Below are 18,577 nucleotides of genomic sequence, written 5' to 3' on the forward strand. Positions count from 1 at the left end.
TCTGGTCTGTGGCTCATTTTTTACTGGGCCAAACATTCAAGATTTAAGAACAAGCTGATTTTTTGAAAATGCGGGTAAGAGTGACAGGGTGCTGGGACAGGAGATAGAAGGCAATGAACAGGCTGTCAAGCTAGCAAAAAAGAGACCTGAACTGCAATCAGACCAAATTAATGGTGAAAGAATGTCTTGGATAAATTTACCTAATGCAAAACAAAAACGTTACTCAACTGGGGAAACAAAAGCTGGAACTGCAGGGGGCCTGCGAAATGTGATAAGCTCAACTTTGTACATGTGTGTATGTATGTATATGCATGTGCAGATTTGAGCTTATGTAAATCAGTAGTCAGTAAAAGAAACTAAAAAAAAAAAAGAAAAAGAAAAGTAATTCCTGTTACATAGGAGGGCTTCACTCCAACTACTCATTGAGCATTGCGGACTAGGGATCAAATACTTTGCCATACTCCTTTCAAACTATTTTCAGTAAAAAGCCATGGGCTGTGCTAGTATTTGAACTCAGATTGCTTGTGGCAAAGTCGGACACCCTAACCAATTAGCAAAAAATTTGTATATTCAAAAATGGAATACATAGTTCCATAATTGATTAGGTTGGTTCTCGAAATGATTTGGCACTGAAAATCTAGAATAAATAACAGAGGATGGAGGAGCCTTTGAAGTACTAAAAGGAAGAGTTTTCTCACACGTTTAAGTAGCTCACCTCAGCAAGTCACCCCGTAAAAATGGTTAGTACTAACACGTCTCAGTACTCATCAGTCAGATAATGTAATAATAAATTAATAAATGCGGTATAAAAGCATCGAAGGTTTGTCAGCTTTTTTTCTGTCAGAAAAAAGATACTTTATAGAAGATGTACTTTTATAGAAGAAAGCATGATTATCAATCAAATAAAATACATTGGCTCATTAAATTTTTTCGGTAACATTACCTCCATTTTTACACAGTTCATGGTTAATTGGTAAATCATTTTAGTTATAATTTACCTTTGGTATCAATTTTTTTGTAAGATCAGTTGCAGGTTTTCAAACAAATATGCGAAACATATTTTTGTAAAATTATTGTTTTATTATAAATATACTACATTATTGAAGAAACATTTTCAGTGCTGTAATTGCTGTTCTTTTCCAAAAGCCATCTTGTTGACACATTCCTTTCTCCGACAGTCGCAAATTTCATAGGTTCGTTCGATTTGCCATCTTTGTTTGTTGTAATACTGTGATTCATTTCTGTTCTAAATCCACAACAAAATGATTTCACCTGGAATAAAAGGGATGTTATTTATTCTAAGATAAGATGAAGCTCCTATTACTATTTTTTTCTTTTTTAACAAGGGTACTTCAACTTCGAGGTTATATGAACCCTCAGGATTCCAATGCTTTAAAAATACCCATTTTTAAGTGTGACGGGTTCAAATATAGGGCCGCTGGATTTCAACCTGGTACCTTTACCTGATAAGTACCGTGTCAACGCCTAAACCATTGCGACCACTGACGACCCTAAACTTTTTGTTGTTTACAATAATTTTAACCTGTGATGGGAATTTCCTCGAACTGAACAACACTTTTTTTCTTCACTTTTAATTGCTTACATGTATTTCATGAACAATGTATGTATAACATATATGTATATAATCGTTTTTTTATTTTTCATTTATAGGTCTAGTTTTATATAATTGAGTTTGTTAATTATAAATATGTTTTTCCAAGAGAAGTGAGTTCCGGGACATGCAGGTATAGAAGGAAATGAACAGGCTGATCAAATAGCCAAAAAAGAGGCAGCCCTATCATCCATGGAACCGGAATCACAACTAGGTGCACTGGAGTGTGTGCTTAAAAGTGGGAACCGAAAAATGGCTTGAGAAATAAAAACTAAAAAGCACTGGAGGAAGCTAAGAAATTTATAAATCTGTCAAAAAGGAAATCAAAGGATTTCCTCTCTCTCAGCAGGCAGGATTTGAAGAAAATTATAGGCCTCTATACTGGCCACTGCCATCTTAAGTACCAACTAAAGAAGATAGGCAAAGCAGAGACAGAAACATGCTGACTCTGTCAAGAAAAACTAGAGACACATATCTAGTCACGGTACAGCCACTTCGGTAAGACAATTTTCACACCAAAAGAGGTGCACAAAGAGGCACCAAGGAAATGTTTAGTCCTATAGGAAAACTGCACTTTCCAAGGTATGGTAATAATTTATAGGGAAAGGATTTTTAAAATCCTTATTTGACCAAAAAAAGTTTTTTACCTGTAGCTGTGAAAAGGAATACCTAATATCTACTACTTGCATCGGACCCGAAATAAATAGGTATAGACCATGCCTACGAAGAAAAAGAGGTTGTGCAGTTCATGAAAATTCTCATCACAGATAAAATTGTTAGTTATTCCCGTTATACAAAAAATCAATATATAATTTTAAAAAAATTTTGTTTATTTGAGTTTTACAACTCCGATTTTTAGTTGTAACAAGCACACATGTTACACATGATGAAAAAAGAATGAATTTTCTTGAGATTTTATGTCGTGGTCTGCAGGGTGATAAACCTGTAGGTTGGCCATTTCTAATCATCCTATCCTGGTCTTTCAGATGCATTTTTGCATTTCACCATCTTCCATGCTTTTCAACAAACTCACACAAAAAGAATGTTGAAACAAGCCTGACAGCACAAAACAGAAACGATAGGTAAAATTATTGAACTACAAAGTATTTATAATTTGAAAGTTACCTATCATCTTGGTCTTCCTAACCTCACTGATTTTGCTCTGACCAAGATTACAGGTAACTATCAAACTATAGGTTTTTCACCCTGCAGGCTGCAGGAGAAAATCTCATTATTTACAAACTATTTTGTTCATTGTTTTATCCTGTAAATTACTATTTTCAAAAATGCAAGAAATTTTTCCACAAATGGCATGTAAGAAATATGAATTTTATAACTCCACATTTATTTAATAGATATTATATAGAACTACTTACCGAGCATACTCCTATGAAAGTTCCCAAAAGTGCACCAGCTAATACATCCCACCAATGATGTCTATGATCCGTAATTCTAGACAAAGCACAAAATGATGCCCACAGAAAACAGATAGTTTGTAACCAAATTAATACAATAGGTTGTACCCTGTGTAGCCTTGTCTGTAAAAACCACTAAAAACAAATATATTTTTTTATTAACATCTTAATCTTCTGTATTAATATACATACATATTTAAAAAAAAATTGACTAGTTTTGTCGGTCTAATAATTGGTATATTTAGTTGTTTAGATGAAAGGATGGTCCGATGTAAATCATTTTGTTGCCAAGCTTTATGGCCAATATTGTATTAAATAATTAACAGACAGACATTAATATACACATATAAAAATTTTCTCTATTTCAATGGGATTCACATTTTTCTAAAAAATCGTGGAACCTTAGTTATTACAGATGCTAGTAATCAAAAGCCAAAAGTAGACTAAGAAAAGAAAAACAACTTAATAAATTAATTTTATTATAATNTATGTGAAATAAAATATAAAATATATACATATTATTTTTTAACAAATAAGCAAGTAAGAAAGAAAAACATGTGAAATAACATTAAATAACTAAATTTTACATATGCATTTTTTTGAAAGAATTTTATAATTTACACATATTAGTTGAATAAAGTATAAAAAGGAAAAGTATAATAAGTTAATGAAATAGAAAATAAAACCTTAATTTTCAAATTTATTTTAAATAGCGTTCATAAATACAAAATGCATGTTTATAGTCCTAAAAAAAAAATCTATAAATAAAAACCATTTTTTTAAAAATGGTTCAGTTACAAGCATAATTACATTACGTATTTGAACAATGCTAAAATATGATAATTTAAAACTTTACTCTCCAAAGATTTTCAAACAATGTATATTTTTAAATTTTTGAAAGTAAAATTACGTCAATCTGGTGGTAAAATATTTTTGTACTGACTAGAAGAATGTTCCACATCTACGGAATTAATGGGGGCCCAATCGAAGGCTATGATTTCATGTATAGAGAGAGGAATTTCTTTTTTGCTATTTTCCCACAACAAAATAAAAAATGAATGCAATAAAAACTAAATTTTGCATGAGTGTATGTATTTCTATAATTTATTTTGTCTTTTCTAGGCAGGCACGTTTTGCAATGAAATTTTAGAGAGATTTTCCTACTATATGGTTCCTTCTATCCAGGTCCACCATCTCTTTATGATAGGTTGTAGCGGAAGTGATAAATTTGGATAGTTATCCCTTACTCTACTCAGGGCTTTAAGGAAAACTTTTCATGTATGATATCAAACAATCCACACCTCAAAATTCATTTTGTAAATTATAATCAGTGATTCTATGAAAGGCATATGCATGTGCACGTTATGTGTTTTGGCCTATGATAGAAGATTTTCCCATTTTCTTTTTCTCAATTTTTTTGGTTTTTGTCTTGAAATCTTTAGTTACCTATTTATTTAGTTACCTTCTTAGTTTTGCTCTTTTTTTTAAATGTTCCATCATTTGTTGTTTGTTTTATTAAATATGGACCAAAATATGTAAATTAAGGTAAAACATGCAATAATATGTAAAATCCTCCCAATATTTACAAATATGTCAGATAAAATACATTATACAGTGCTTCTAAATAGTATGAAACATGAAATAAAAATTTCAAAAATGGTTTATGAGGCTCCAAAAAATATGTGAATACATAAAAATCTGGTCTTTAATAATGAACAGTAAAACAATTGTATTAGCTTTTAGGTATTAATTTTCCTCCTAATATAAACAGTCAATTCCCAAAATATTTATTTCTTTGAACAACATTGAAAGTACGAAATCCCCTGCCTTTGAATTGAAATATCTTTGGAAATGCACTATTAATCTAATTGTTCTTGGTGTTATTTTTTTATATAAAAAATATAATGTTTAAAATTGCATTAAAACTTGGTTCAATTATTGTGACATTAAAAAAATGTTTGACCACTTATTTTATATACTTGGGAAACTATGTTGGGCTACCATTTAAACATTTTTCTGTAACCCTTCACTATCGAGAGAAGTATTGAAATAGAGACACCCTGCATACTTTTGACCCAGAAGATTTGACAAATAAACGCTTAAGACCATGCTTTCATCCATTTTTATCTGTACTAGTTTTCACCATAATGATAAAATATTTTATTATTATATTTGAATAATGTATCGCTTGAATCAACTCAAAACAACAAATAAGAGAGAGCAAATTTAAGAAAAAAACTTACTGCAACGAAAATAAACAAGTAGAATGAAAACGCAGCATGGCCTGATGGAAATGATTTGCTCGCATCGCTGATAAAATACTGCGATGCGTTTTTATTTTGACAATTAAAGTTAGTCACAAACCTATAACAAGTAACACTTAGATACTCGGATCAAATGTATTTATTGGTGTGTAAATTTTTAATTACTTTTGAGAACAGTTGATCGCCTCCTTGGGTTGGCAAGTGTCTAGAAAATGAGGCCTAGGTTCTCCAACCATACACTTACAGATCACAATCACTGTAGTCAATAAAAGAAATCCTGCGAGAAAGTCCATATACCAGATCAACGACTGTTTTACCCAGCTCCTGTGGGGGCCACTTTTTGAACACCACCATTCAGTCAATAATACCTTAAAAAAAATCCATTAATTATGCATTATAAATATGCTGGAAAATATGTAATGTTGAAAGTAAAAGATAAGTATGAAATCTGTATAGCAAAACTACCTACTTACTTTTATTCATATATATATTAAATTTTATTTACAAAAATTATAAAATATCAAATATCAATGGTTATTTATTAAAAAACAACTTTGAAAAAGGGAAAATATATTCCCATAATGTTGTGTATGAATTATTTTGTCTTGTTCAAACATGTCCAACTGATTTATGTGTAGTGACAAGGGTGGGATTAAAACCAGTACCGTTGCGAAGGCGACACCTACTGGCCCTAAACCTTTTGTGGTATACCAAACTGCCAAAAACGTGGATCCATCAGGCAATAGATTAAAAATAAGTCCTCAAGAACAAAGGAATATGAAAAAGTTCATCAAAGGGCCTTTGTAGAAACTAACAGCAGAACTACTAAATTTAGGACGTGCTAGGACTAGAATGATAGTTGGACGGCTAACTGGACACTACAGACTCCGGAGTCATAAGCATAGTCTTGGAGTGGCGGAAACAAGTCTGTGCAGATATTGCCAAGAAGAAGAGCCAGCGGAACATGTAGGCTTAAGGTTTCTACTCCTGGGAAAGGAAAAGTCTGGGCCTGAAGGATACAGACCGAATCCTTGAAAAAGCTTTGGGATCTGGTAAAAAGCCTTAAGTTTAATGAGGAGCTCTAGACAACAACGGTGATGCACTGTAGAGTCTATAGACCAATAGTGATCGTGGTGTGAATGTTGTAATGAGGCCGACTCTTTTTTTAATTTAATCTAATCTAATCTCAACATTTTGATTCAACCTGGTAATACTGCACAAATATATTAAATAAAAACAATGCCTTTTGAGTATAATCCATGCCAGCATACATCAACAATGTTGCTAACAACATAATAAAATGCAATTTGTAAATGATTTATAATATCCAAAAATTGAGACCTGACATGTAGGCATAATTTGTAATTATATTAGCCTACAGAAGTGTTGAACAGTATTCCTTTCAACATCAATTTTGCATTATAGGAAAAGAATTTACTAATTTCAAAAGTTTCTAAGCATAATACAGATGTAGTAGTGCTACAATTGCTAATATTAGAGAAAAGTTAATTAAAATAAAGTTACTATAAAGCAGCTAATATTAAAACAACAAGATACATTTTATTATATAAAAATCAAATTTCTTTATAATAATTTTAAATTATAAAGTAAACGTAGTAACTTTTTTTCTGATTCTGATATGAATAAAACCAGCAATACTTGTTGGCTACTAAGTTTTGTAAAATTCCAAGCTAAAATTACTATTTCAAGAAATAGAAATGTCTAAATCATGCATATTATCTAAATCTTAAATTAATTTGAATTGCATTTGGTTGAATTGCTCACCGAGTTGATCTTACTTGTGCCAGTTGGCATTAAATACAAGTTTGCCACATCAAAATTTCTTCCACCACATCCATTTATATGTGACAATGCATGAATCTTATTATTTATTAGCCTCCCTAAAGACATATATGAACGTTGAATATACAAAACCAGTTTAGCATGGGAGCATGCTTGAAAAGTTGTAAAAAAGAAGTTATTACTGTTATTTATTGTAACCAGCTTTTAATGACTATGGTTTTTATTTTGAATTATATTTTAAACTTACTATAACAAGAGGAGATGCAGCTGTAACAGATATAAGTAGCTTGGGTGACACCGTGTCTCCTGCAAATTTGTGAGAAAGTTTTGGATCCCCGCACATGAATCCAAGCGGCCGAAGTAAGGGCACAACACCATATTCGATGAGGACAAGAACTGTTATCACTGAAACATTAAAAGAAACCTTACTTAAAAATGAGTGCATGTTAACATTTTTTATTTAATTATTTTCTTTGTTATTGCAAATTAAATTGACTGTTTTTTTGTATCTCAAACTTGAACTAATTTTTAAATGTTCATTATGAAGTTTAGTAATACCATGAGGCTACATTTTGTGCTATGGACAATACTTATTCTATAATCTTTTTTCAATTTATTATTTATGAAATAGACTGACAAAATAACAACAATCTTGGAAGCATGGCAAAATTTAACGTGTTCAATACAGGGTGTCAGGATACTCGCATCAACAACTTTGCCAGTGAATTTCACACCTCCAGAGCGCCAAAAATGTTGGTGTGCACCATGGTCCAATTCTCAATCCTTTTGCAGATATTCAATATTTTGTTTTTTCAACTAACTACCGTTTTCTTCATAACTCTTCTTGTAGCTCTTAAACTATTCATTTTTGGGAATTCCAAAAAAGTATTGAAAAGAGTGTTTCTTTCCTTTAAGAAGGCACCCTTCTAGTACTTTCAATTTAATTTTTAGTAGAGCTGCCCGGCAGCCCTCTCTGGCTGTAGGAATGAATTTGCCAGACTTGGTGAAGATTGTTTTAGCATAAGTTTACTGTGTTTAGCATCCCTTGAGTTTATAAACTTCTCCTTTTGTTTTATTTGGATCCATTCTATGATGGAGGATTTGGTTTTGTTATCCAAAGTATAGGTTCAGGGATTATATATGGACTTGCAACCTCCCCTGGCCGTTCTGTCTGCTTGCTCGTTACTCAAAATTCCTTTGTGTCCTGGCACCCAAGTTATCAGGTTGTTGTGTTTCCCCAGGTTTTGGATGCATTCACTGATTAATTTTGATAGGATTTTTCTAACGCTACTGCTTTGTTAGCTGCTTGGCTATCCATTCTTATGAGGATTTTTTGCCAGTTGCCTCTTTTAAGATTTTCTAGAGCACAAGCAGTGATGGCATGTATTTCAGCTTGAAAGACCGAGTTGAGCTTGATATCTCATATTTTGGGCTTGTACAAAAAACGCCTGATCCGGTTCATTCATTTGTTTTGGGACCACCTATATACCATATCTTTGTATCTGATTTCCACAAAACCAGTGAGAATAGGCAACTAGGATGAACAGCGATGATCAAACTAATAATGATGATTAATTAATTTTTACTTAATTTGGGGATTTAAGAGTGCTAACTGAAAATATGTATATTTTTAGGAATGAGAGCAGATTTTTTCCTCAGGGTTATAATTATTGAATTGTGTACTATAAAATCAATCATTTATATCGATTTGATTAGGAGTTTTAATGTATTATGAAATCAAAATACCTACTTTATGGCTAAATTCTTTTTTGTTTATCATGTTTTTTCATTTATGAGTTTATTATAATGTTTCTGAAAACTCAAAAAATTCACATAAATAAAGTTTCCATAAGTGTTTCTGTAAACGAAATAGTAATATTTATCAATTCTTATTGATCTGAACGCTAGAGGAGATTAGTTTTTTTTTATAATCGTCGTTAAAGTAAAATATAGTCTAACCGTTATCGGTAAGAACTAGTGATTAGCTATTATGTTATTAAATGACGCCCGGAGCACACAAAGACGTGTGTGATCGAAACGGACAGCATAATTTCATCTCCAATAAAATTTAACTAGTAGGAAGAAAAAAAAAATTCTGAGATGATAAACAATCTATTGGTATGTTGCCTATGTTTTAAAACAACTGTGAGATTTATTCTCGATGATAAACGATACAGTTTGTATATGACCTGCGGATTGTTCGATCGAAGTCTATTTCTGTTGAATGTTTTCAGGTATTAATCGATGGAAAAAAGTAGAATGAAATAAAATTCAAAAGTAAGGCCCGCATCAAATCAAGAAGAAGAATTAAGAGAAAACGTGTGAATGTAATTCATTAGCGTGAATGAAGGGGTGTATCCCTAATACCCCGAGGAATATCGAGTACGCTGGGGTAGAATCAATGCTGACCAGACTATTATGTTTTTATTTATTATGTTTTTGTGTATGTGTTTCTTATTGTATTATTTTATCCTCAATTAACGGCTGGAGAAACATTAAAAGAAATTAGAAGGGTTAAAAGGCGAGAATGGCAGGAAAATATTTGAGGGCGATGACCAATGTATTTATCCTGTAGTTGTAGTTTACCTGCTGGGTAAATATTAATAGAAATAGTTCGAAAAAAGTTTTTTTTATGTATGCATATACTTTTATGCTATAGTGAGATCGGCCCTTTCAATCGCTCGCCAACCCCAGGGCTTCGCGGGCGTCCCTCTTTTTTCCCATTATTTTCAGCCAAACATATTTTCTACAAACTTTGTCCTTGTATCTTATTCTCAACAGATTCAACCCAGAACTTGATATTCTTTTGAAGGCGAGAACTTTGTCATCAGCATCGAAGTTGTGGTACTTTTCCCTTGCAAAGAAAGACTCATCATATAAATTGCCATTTCTCATCATTGAAAACGTTGGCCAGTTTGATATTGTGATTCATCAACAGAGATAAGACTTCAGAACGTAATTCCAGTCGTGAAAGTGTTTTCCCATGAGACAGCCACCTCACTTCTCTGTGGAGAAGCAGGCTTCCCATATCGGTACATAGTAATGGAAAAGTCTTGACTTCAATGGCCGCGGCTTGATATAATTAATAATTTGAATAAACTCACCCAAACTATCTGAAAAGAAGCTGGCATTTTTTTCAGCAGTTCAGTTTCAGTTTCGTAGCTAAAGCATGTCTGTGGACAACACATATTGTTGTTGCAAATCTTCGATTTATTTTTTATTTTAGTTATCACTCCGATCGTTCGGCTTGTCATTGCTTTTGCACCATCTGTCACACGTCAATGCAATTAGACCTTGGAATTTCGTTCGTTACACCTCGATAGGGCTACATGTAATTGTTCGTGTAAATATTGTGTTTTTTGAATTTATAATCAAACCTATTTTCTCAAAACTTTGTCTTTGTGTCTTATTTATGGTCATAGCATGTGCTAGACGGGCTGGTTGGTATTGCAACCGTTTCAAAACAAACGACATTTCGATATCTCCTCGGGGGTCTAAATATATTCGGGGGATGTATCTCACTTTTTATTCCCAGTTAATATTTCGCAGTGTAGTGTTGACCTATAAATTTTTCTTACTATCCAACGGGTCCCGTTACACAAACCGCCTCCTATGCATAAAATTCTCAATAGCCTAACTACACATACTGTTTTTAAGTGCAGTTCTGCAGGAGGCAAACCCGAAGGTGTCATTAATTGTAAATACTCAATGGGATACTGTAAACTTACATTTTTATTGTCGGCTTTGTCACCAGCTAGTGCCTCAGCATGATCTATGGAAACACACTTAACAATTTTCCCTGGTAGTCGTTTCACAATAAGGCGATTGATTTTTTACACTTCGTCATTTCTATCTGATTAATTACTCCATTACTCATTTCTTCCTCAGATAAATGTCATGGATAAAACTCTTCCATTAAATTATCGAATAACATTTCATGGGGTGTTTCACGTGATTTTTTAAAACATTATTTCCAATATCTAGAAACCAAACTGAGAATTCTATCCATTATATTTCGTGGTCCGATTGGCCAAATAACTTCTTTCAATTAATTAATCTTTATGTAAGGTATTGGTCGAAATGAAAAAGTAAGTGTCACGAGCGGGATTCGAACCCACGACCTTCGGCTAAATACGCCGCTTCTCTACCACGTGATCTATCGTGACTTCGATCCACTCGGACACCAACTTCCCATCCCAACCCCACCTTTTGAATTTTCCCTCCTTTTGGCATTTTTCATTGGAATTTTTCCAGTAAATGCACGATCATCATTAAAAATATCTCTAAACATCCTATCGATAGCGGCTAATACAGTTTGGGGAATCATCGACGCTTCATCCCGGATGAAAATGTCCGTTTCTTGGAGTGCGTGTTTAATTTTATGTGGCTAATTCAGTGTGACTCGGTCATCAACTAAATTTAACAGTAACCCAAATGTTTTATGTCCTGTCCTTCTTTATGTGAGAAAAAGCCGCTATTCATGTCCAAGCAATGGTTGCAACTTTTTGCACCAATGCCTGCAGAAATGTGTACGCTACCCCCTGGTCCGGCAACACAGAAAGTACTTTGAGAGCTACTCATTTCTCCAGTTACGGCCACTTTAATCGTATCGAAAACTTTCGACTGTATTTATTTTTCCATACATTTGTTCATAAATGACTTTAAGATCATAACTCTGTAGATCTTCGTCGACCACAATTTCTTTCAAAATTTTCGAGTTTTGAATCTTTTCATGAAGGTCATATTGTTTCTGGTCATTCCTTCGTTTTCAAATACATCTCGAAGGTTGGACAGTGCACTAACGTCATTAGAGTATTTGCTTAATTGATCTTTAAATTGTTCCCAAAGCATCGGTGCATCTATTTCTCTACTCATTATTAAATAAACAAACAAAAGGCCTCAATTTATTTGGAATCATTACTGAATCATTTCGAACATATAAATTTCCGATTCGCACAATCCCGCTGCCTCCTGAGATCTTATGATAATAAACTTACGCAACTTTGCGAATTGTTATACATCTTAGCGTTTTTCTATTTAATTGATCTTAAATAGCTGTTTAATATGTACGTAAAAAAAGATACCGTAAAAAAACATAAATTTGTTAAATTCTGGATTAAAATAAGTAATGATAGCAATTGTTATACATTTCAAATTAGGCTTATTTTGCAGAAAAAACGTTCATTTTTCCAACGTGCATAATATGACATAGTTTCTTAATGTTTAATCTGAGAAAATAGTGAGAGAAATGAAAAATTATTTTAACACGTTGCGTTTATTCATACTCCCCCTATCTTATCTCTTTCTACACCACTAAAATCGTAAGGTCCTTCTTAAATATTATAAATATTATAATGGGGTGTAAAAAATAACAGTTTATAGGAATATGTTTGAGGTCTTTTCTTGATTGGTTTCCTGGGAGAAAAAATCGATTTTTAAAGAAAGAGAGTAGATCATTTAAATATTTGATTTTGACTAAAATTCGCAACATAGATCAATCGTAACTAAGTATAAAAAGTTTATATACGCCACAATCTAATTTCACTTTAATAATTAATAATATTTTGTGTGTACTATTTAAAGTGTTTTTAGCCCATCTTAAAGTTTTAATGAGGCTGTAAATTTAGTTTTTTACAAATTTTAAATTTAGCAGTTTTTGAAATATATAGTGTTTTTTTTAACCAAAAATTAAATTGAAAGTACTAGAAGGGTGCCTACATAAAGTAAATTTAACGCTCTTTTCAACGCCTTTTTCCCCCGAAAATGAATAGTTCAAGAGCTACGAGATTCATGAATAAAAATGTAGATAGTCGGAAAAACAAAATGTTGAATATCTGCGAAAGTGTTGAGAATCGGACCATGGTTCTCTCGAACTTTTTTGTTACATTTGATATGGAGAAGCACCGGAAGAACTTTGCCGTTGGAGCAGCGAATCACCTTGTATATAAAGACATCAGGCATAAGGCGATATTGCAATTGCAATTAACTCTTCAACTATTCATTTTTGGAATATATCGCCAAAAAGAAAAATTCTCGTGTTTTTTTTTTTTTTTTTTTTTTTTTTTGACACCGAAAGCATATTTTTATAGTTATGTCACTATAATGGGCTGTTAAATATCCCATGATTTAAGTAGTTCCTTCAAGGTTTTTCTATTTTTCTAGGGTGATAAAAAGTTGATTTGATCAAAAGTGAGCAGAGCTATTACATAAATATTTCATTTCTATTCAAGTAGTGCAAAAAAAGCTTTTTTGTGACTGATATCAGCTTTAATTTTATAATTAAATAAGCATTTACAAAGATATATCGCCAAAAAGAAAATTGTCGTGCTTTTTTGTCGTATTTTTGATGCCGAAAGCATATTTTTATTGTTAAATCAGTATAATAGGCTGTTAAATATCCCATGATTTAAGAAGTTCCTTCAAGGTTTTTCTATTTTTTAGGGTGATAAAAAATCGATTTATCAAAAGTGAGCGGAGCCTATCATTTAAATATTTCATTTCGGTTCAAGCTGTGCAAAAAAAGCTTTTTGTGATTAATATCAGCTTTGATTTTATAATTAAATATGCATTTGCAAAGATATATCGCCAAAAAGAAAAATTCTCGTGTTTTTTTTGTATTTTTGACACCGAAAGCATATTTTTATTGTTAAATCAGTATAATAGGCTGTTAAATATCCCATGATTTAAGTAGTTCCATCAAAATTTTTCTATTTTTCTAGGGTGATAAAAAAATCGATTCGATCAAAAGTGAGCAGAGCTATCGTATTAATATTTCATTCAAGAAATGCAACTTACATCATTCGATATATTTAATTATTAATCTTTATCTTTGTCTTTTTTTAATTTAAATTGTATGAACTTTTTGTGTTACTTAATAATGAATTGACTGTCAATTTCAATAACGTTAGACACTGACTTATAATTTTGCACAAACGTATGAGAAAATTGAAAACTCCACGTACATTATGTTGTACGGCATTTGCAGGTGTATTAAAAAATATGGGAAAGTCGGTAAATATTTAAAAAAAAATTAATTTTTCCTTGTCATTTTTAAAATATTATATTTTATTATGGTAGCAGGTTCTTTAATAGGCGAGAAATCAAAGTTCATATTTTGTTGAACTACCGGTAGCAACGAGATTGAACTAATTGGATAGACGTCCTTGTCCGAGTGCAATATCACGAATACGTAGACGTAACTAGTGTAGGCAGATAGTCGGAAATTATTGCGCAATTTAATTAAAAAGCAGAAAAAACTATTTAGTCATTGTATTACCTGCAAAGACACTCAGACAATTTCTCTTTCCGCCTGAAGATCTCATTGTTTCAGAGTCGGCAACACAGTCGTTTATTAAATCTCCCTAACCATCCCTAGCCAGTCAATTACGAAAGTCAGTATGTATTAGAAAAGAATTAAATTCGATTTTCTTTTCTTCTTTCTTTGGTATGTGTCACTTTTGTAACGAAACGACTGACGGGTGAAAGAGGCGTGAAACATCTTTCAAACGTAACAATTTTAAATGAGAAAATTTTTCGCGATTCGCTTTCATTTATAGCCCGACGACGACTGAGATTGAGGCGCGGCGAGACGAAACCGGCCGGAGGACTAGACGAGTGTCATCGAAAGGAATACGGGCTGACGTAGGACAAAAGGCAGGCCGAGAGAGAGAGAAAGAGTGATAAGCGACAGTTGGAAGCCTACCGCCCACTGTCAGTCACAGTTGATGGAGATGGGTTTTTCAACTCCGTCAATTGGGTCGGACAAAAGACAAGAAACCCTTGAAACAAGTTCGATCTGCGAGCGCCTCGGTGTTCTGCGGCCTCCGCGGTGAGCGCTGCCCGAGCAAATCGGATAGCGTCAAACGGGGAGTCGTTCAAAAGTTTCGGTCATCAGGGAGTAACCATATTCTCTCGTACTTAACTATCAATTGACCGGTAATTGATAAACGTTGTAATTTAATGATTATTTGGAGATCGTGAGATGCGGTCTTGTGTGATGTAGGTTTAGAAAAACGTTTTCTTTATTGTGCCAATGTTTCGATCTTTATTTAGATCATCTTCAGGGCCTGGGGTTTACATTGTTTGGATTATACAAATACATTTATATGAAAATCAATTTATACAATGATGTACGCAATATAGAAATTTTAGGTTTAATCAAAATATTTATATATTTGTGCTCTGTGTAGGTGTGTCATTGTTGTGTGTCGTGTTGCGTGTTGTTGAGAATGCTACATCACTGGCTACCCACCATTTTGAACACTTAACACAATTTCGACTTCAACAATCCAAAAATATTAATTAGGCCTTATATTTAGGTTCTTCGTTTTATTTAGCACTTCTTCCCCCCTTCTTATCATATGTTATGTATGTAATCTTTATTATTTAATAAGATTAAATATTAAATTTATTGTGTGATATTTCGTGACCGTTAATTGATGATTATATGATTATAGACATTTTAGATTCAATCATTGCATAAATTCACTTTTTCATATCTTACATGTATTTGTATAATTTAAACAATGTTTTTAAATCCCAGGCCCTGAAGATGGTCTCAATAAAGATCGAAACGTTGGCACGATAAAGAAAATGGTTTTCTAAACCCACGTCACACCAGACCGCAACTCACGATCTCCAAATAATAAATTAAATTTAGTTTTACTTTACCGTTCAATTTTGGGTTTTACCCTAGTATTTGTAATATGGTAAAACCCAAAAGTGAACGCTGAAAATATATCTACACAAGTGCACAAGCATATAGGGTTAAAGCTCACAAGTTTTTTTGATTTGTTATTAAAACCATGCTAAAAAAACTTGTCTAATTATTACTTTTACAATTATTGTTACATTCACAATAACAATAAAATTAAATCCGAAGTTGTTGTGTTCAGGAAGGGTGGTAGATTAAGTTATCGTTTCTTCTACAAAGTTGAGACCTTACAGGTGATGAACGAATATAAATACTTACGCATTTTATTTACGCCCAGGCTTTCTTGGTCGAAGCATGTCTCTTCAAAGGCGTTGGCAGCTAAATTGGCATTGAATCAAACCTGATCGTCTATTATGGCCCATAACACGATCCCGATCAATTTTAATCAAGTTTAATATATTTAACTCCATGTCGCGAACCTTGCTATGGGTGTCAGGTGTGGTGCTTTCAGAGGTTCGAAGCTGTAGAAAAGGTCCAGCGATTTTTCATAAGAAAACGATTTTCTCTACCAGGTGGCACACCAAATTACCTCATCTATTTAGAAACTCACACCGATTTACTGTTTGTGTTCACTCTCAAACTGCACTTTTCCTTTATCCTGAAGATTTTTCAGACTTGTGACTCAAAAATTACCTCACTTGAAATAGTTCGATCAGATATTTCTTGGTTCTTCTGCCTGTCCCCACTGTTCGCGAAATATGATATTGGCTTCTCCCTGTCATTGGAAAATATCACTAACCCACCCATTTCTCGGAGTTAAGGAGTGCTCCAGCGTTTGTTCGATCTGAAGAAGCCCCAATTTTAAAGGTGACTCTTTGGTTGACATGCGTTGGCTTTTTAAAATGTGCTGCGATGTTCTTTCATCTGAACTCGGCCGTGTGGAAGTATTGAACAGGGCTTCTGTTCGCTTTGCAATTTGCATGCCCTCGAATCTTTTTTTCATTTCTTGACAGTGTTTAAATTCTGGGTGAGATCCGCGTGCTTCACCTAGGTTACTTCACTCTGCCAAGGGTAAACATCCGGGTTTTTGGAGGGTTCAAGATCTAAGCCTTTGATTGGGTTTGCGGGGCAGTCTTTTCTCTTTTTTAAATGCATATAAGATTTTTATTGTTATTTATTTTAACACGGCGACCTACGGCACACGGATTTTTCGATCTATTCGTCTATTTACAGTTATGTTTTTCTTTTCTCTATTGTATTTTGATTTCTATTGTAAATATAACAGTTTTTCATTCATTCATTAATAACAATTCAATTTAAGTTTCACCCACTGGCGTCCTTATTAGTGAAATGTTCAAAAGGAAGTCTGGATGCAAGTTCATGTGGTTTGGTTTTCACAGCATGCCGTTTTTTTTTGTGGCCAGCTCGGGTCGATTTTTGGATGTTCACGATGTCCGGTTTGATCCCGATGAATAATTTTATTCCGTACCAAGGGCCACCAACCATGTCAGTAGTTTCTTTGAAATTTTTGTAAAACGGCTGTCCCTTCTTTTTGGCACATCTCCACAACTGTATGCCATAGATCCAGGTCGGTTTAAGGACCCGGTTATAAATGAGGAATTTGTTCTGGATTGACACAAAGGGAGTTTCTTCCCAAAAGGCAATACATACAGTTGTCTAAATTTATGACCCAGTTTTTTCTTTCTCTCTCTTTTTTTTAAAGTGTACTCTCCAGTTTACAATCTAGCTTCGTATTTAAATACTTCATTGTGTTTTGTGTCGATACTATTGTCCCTTTTATATTAATTAGATACGATTTTTTTTGCTCGTAAAAGTTAATATATACAGACGTTTACTAATTTATTTTAATTTTTCAATTTTTTTGCCCATGTGAATTCGGTTGCTCATATTTTGCATTTTTTTTTGTCGATGTTTCATTACTACATCATCCCCGGATGTTGCTATAGTTGTGTAGTCTGGTGGTGACGGATCACTGGTATAAGGCAAAATAAAATCCCCAGTCAACCACAGTTTTTATTTCAAAAATTTCGTTCATGCCAGTCTTTATGAAAAACTTGAGATACAAACTGAACGGTGGAAAAATATTGCTTATCACGTTTAAACGACTTGGGCGAGTTATCAGTTTTCAGTAAGGTGAAATAATAAAACAACTACTGACCAACATTTTACGCAAGCAGAAATTTATTTTATTTTCTTTTGGCCGGGGGAAAACTTGTAAAACTACATATTAAAACGAGTTTTTTGCCGACAAGATAGTGTTCTGACGACTCGAGTCTATTGTAAAATTTTACTCTTTGAAGATAAATTATTAACCGTTTGATTTATGATCAAAAGTTGAGATGACAACTACGTAAATCTACATGTACCAACCAGCACATAGGATTCCAGACTAGAATAGGGTAAAAGCCCACAATCGAACAGGAGAAAAATACCTACTGACCAAAATTTTGCATAATTAACAATTTAATGTTCCGGGTCATAGCTCAACTAAACTAAATATTTAGTTTAGATTATAACAAAGCCTCACAGACACTTTATATTTTATGCCGATGTTTTTTAATAACGATTTTAATAAGCGAATGTCTTCGGGTAGAAATTTATGTTTACGTTAAGATTTTTAAGATTAAGATTTTTAGTTGAGATAAATTTTTAAGTTGAGGAAGTTAGTGTCCGAGTGGATCGAAGTCACGATAGCTCAAGTGGGAGAGCAGCGGCGTATCTAACCGAAGGTCGTGGGTTCGAATCCCGCTCGTGACACCTTGTTTTTTATCTCAACCAAAAATCTTAATTAATTGAAAAATATTAATTG

At 33.1% G+C, this 18,577-nt stretch overlaps 1 protein-coding gene across 4 annotated transcripts in view; it reads right to left on the reverse strand.

The window, feature by feature from the left end:
• Positions 1-1,057: 1,057 nt before the first annotated feature.
• LOC106663357 (putative phosphatidate phosphatase) overlaps positions 1,058-18,577 on the reverse strand; it is a 53,919-nt gene continuing 36,399 nt past the window's right edge. Inside the window, exons 1-6 of one of the 4 annotated variants that reach the window (XM_014388162.2) lie at positions 14,371-14,819; positions 7,342-7,499; positions 5,457-5,659; positions 5,271-5,391; positions 2,989-3,162; positions 1,058-1,272 (exon numbers count right to left, since the gene is read on the reverse strand). In XM_014388162.2, the coding sequence (XP_014243648.1) occupies positions 1,093-1,272; positions 2,989-3,162; positions 5,271-5,391; positions 5,457-5,659; positions 7,342-7,499; positions 14,371-14,416 (882 nt within the window). In that variant the 5' untranslated portion in view covers positions 14,417-14,819 and the 3' untranslated portion in view covers positions 1,058-1,092. Of the gene's footprint in view, positions 1,273-2,988; positions 3,163-5,270; positions 5,392-5,456; positions 5,660-7,341; positions 7,500-8,844; positions 8,870-10,822; positions 10,924-14,370; positions 14,820-18,577 lie in introns of those variants that run through there. The other 3 variants (XM_014388163.2, XM_024226738.1, XM_014388161.2) reach the window with 3 other exon arrangements.

The sequence above is a fragment of the Cimex lectularius genome, unplaced genomic scaffold (assembly GCF_000648675.2).
Source record: "Cimex lectularius strain Harlan isolate CLEC.00 unplaced genomic scaffold, Clec_2.1 scaffold79, whole genome shotgun sequence".
Classification (NCBI taxonomy): domain Eukaryota; kingdom Metazoa; phylum Arthropoda; class Insecta; order Hemiptera; family Cimicidae; genus Cimex; species Cimex lectularius.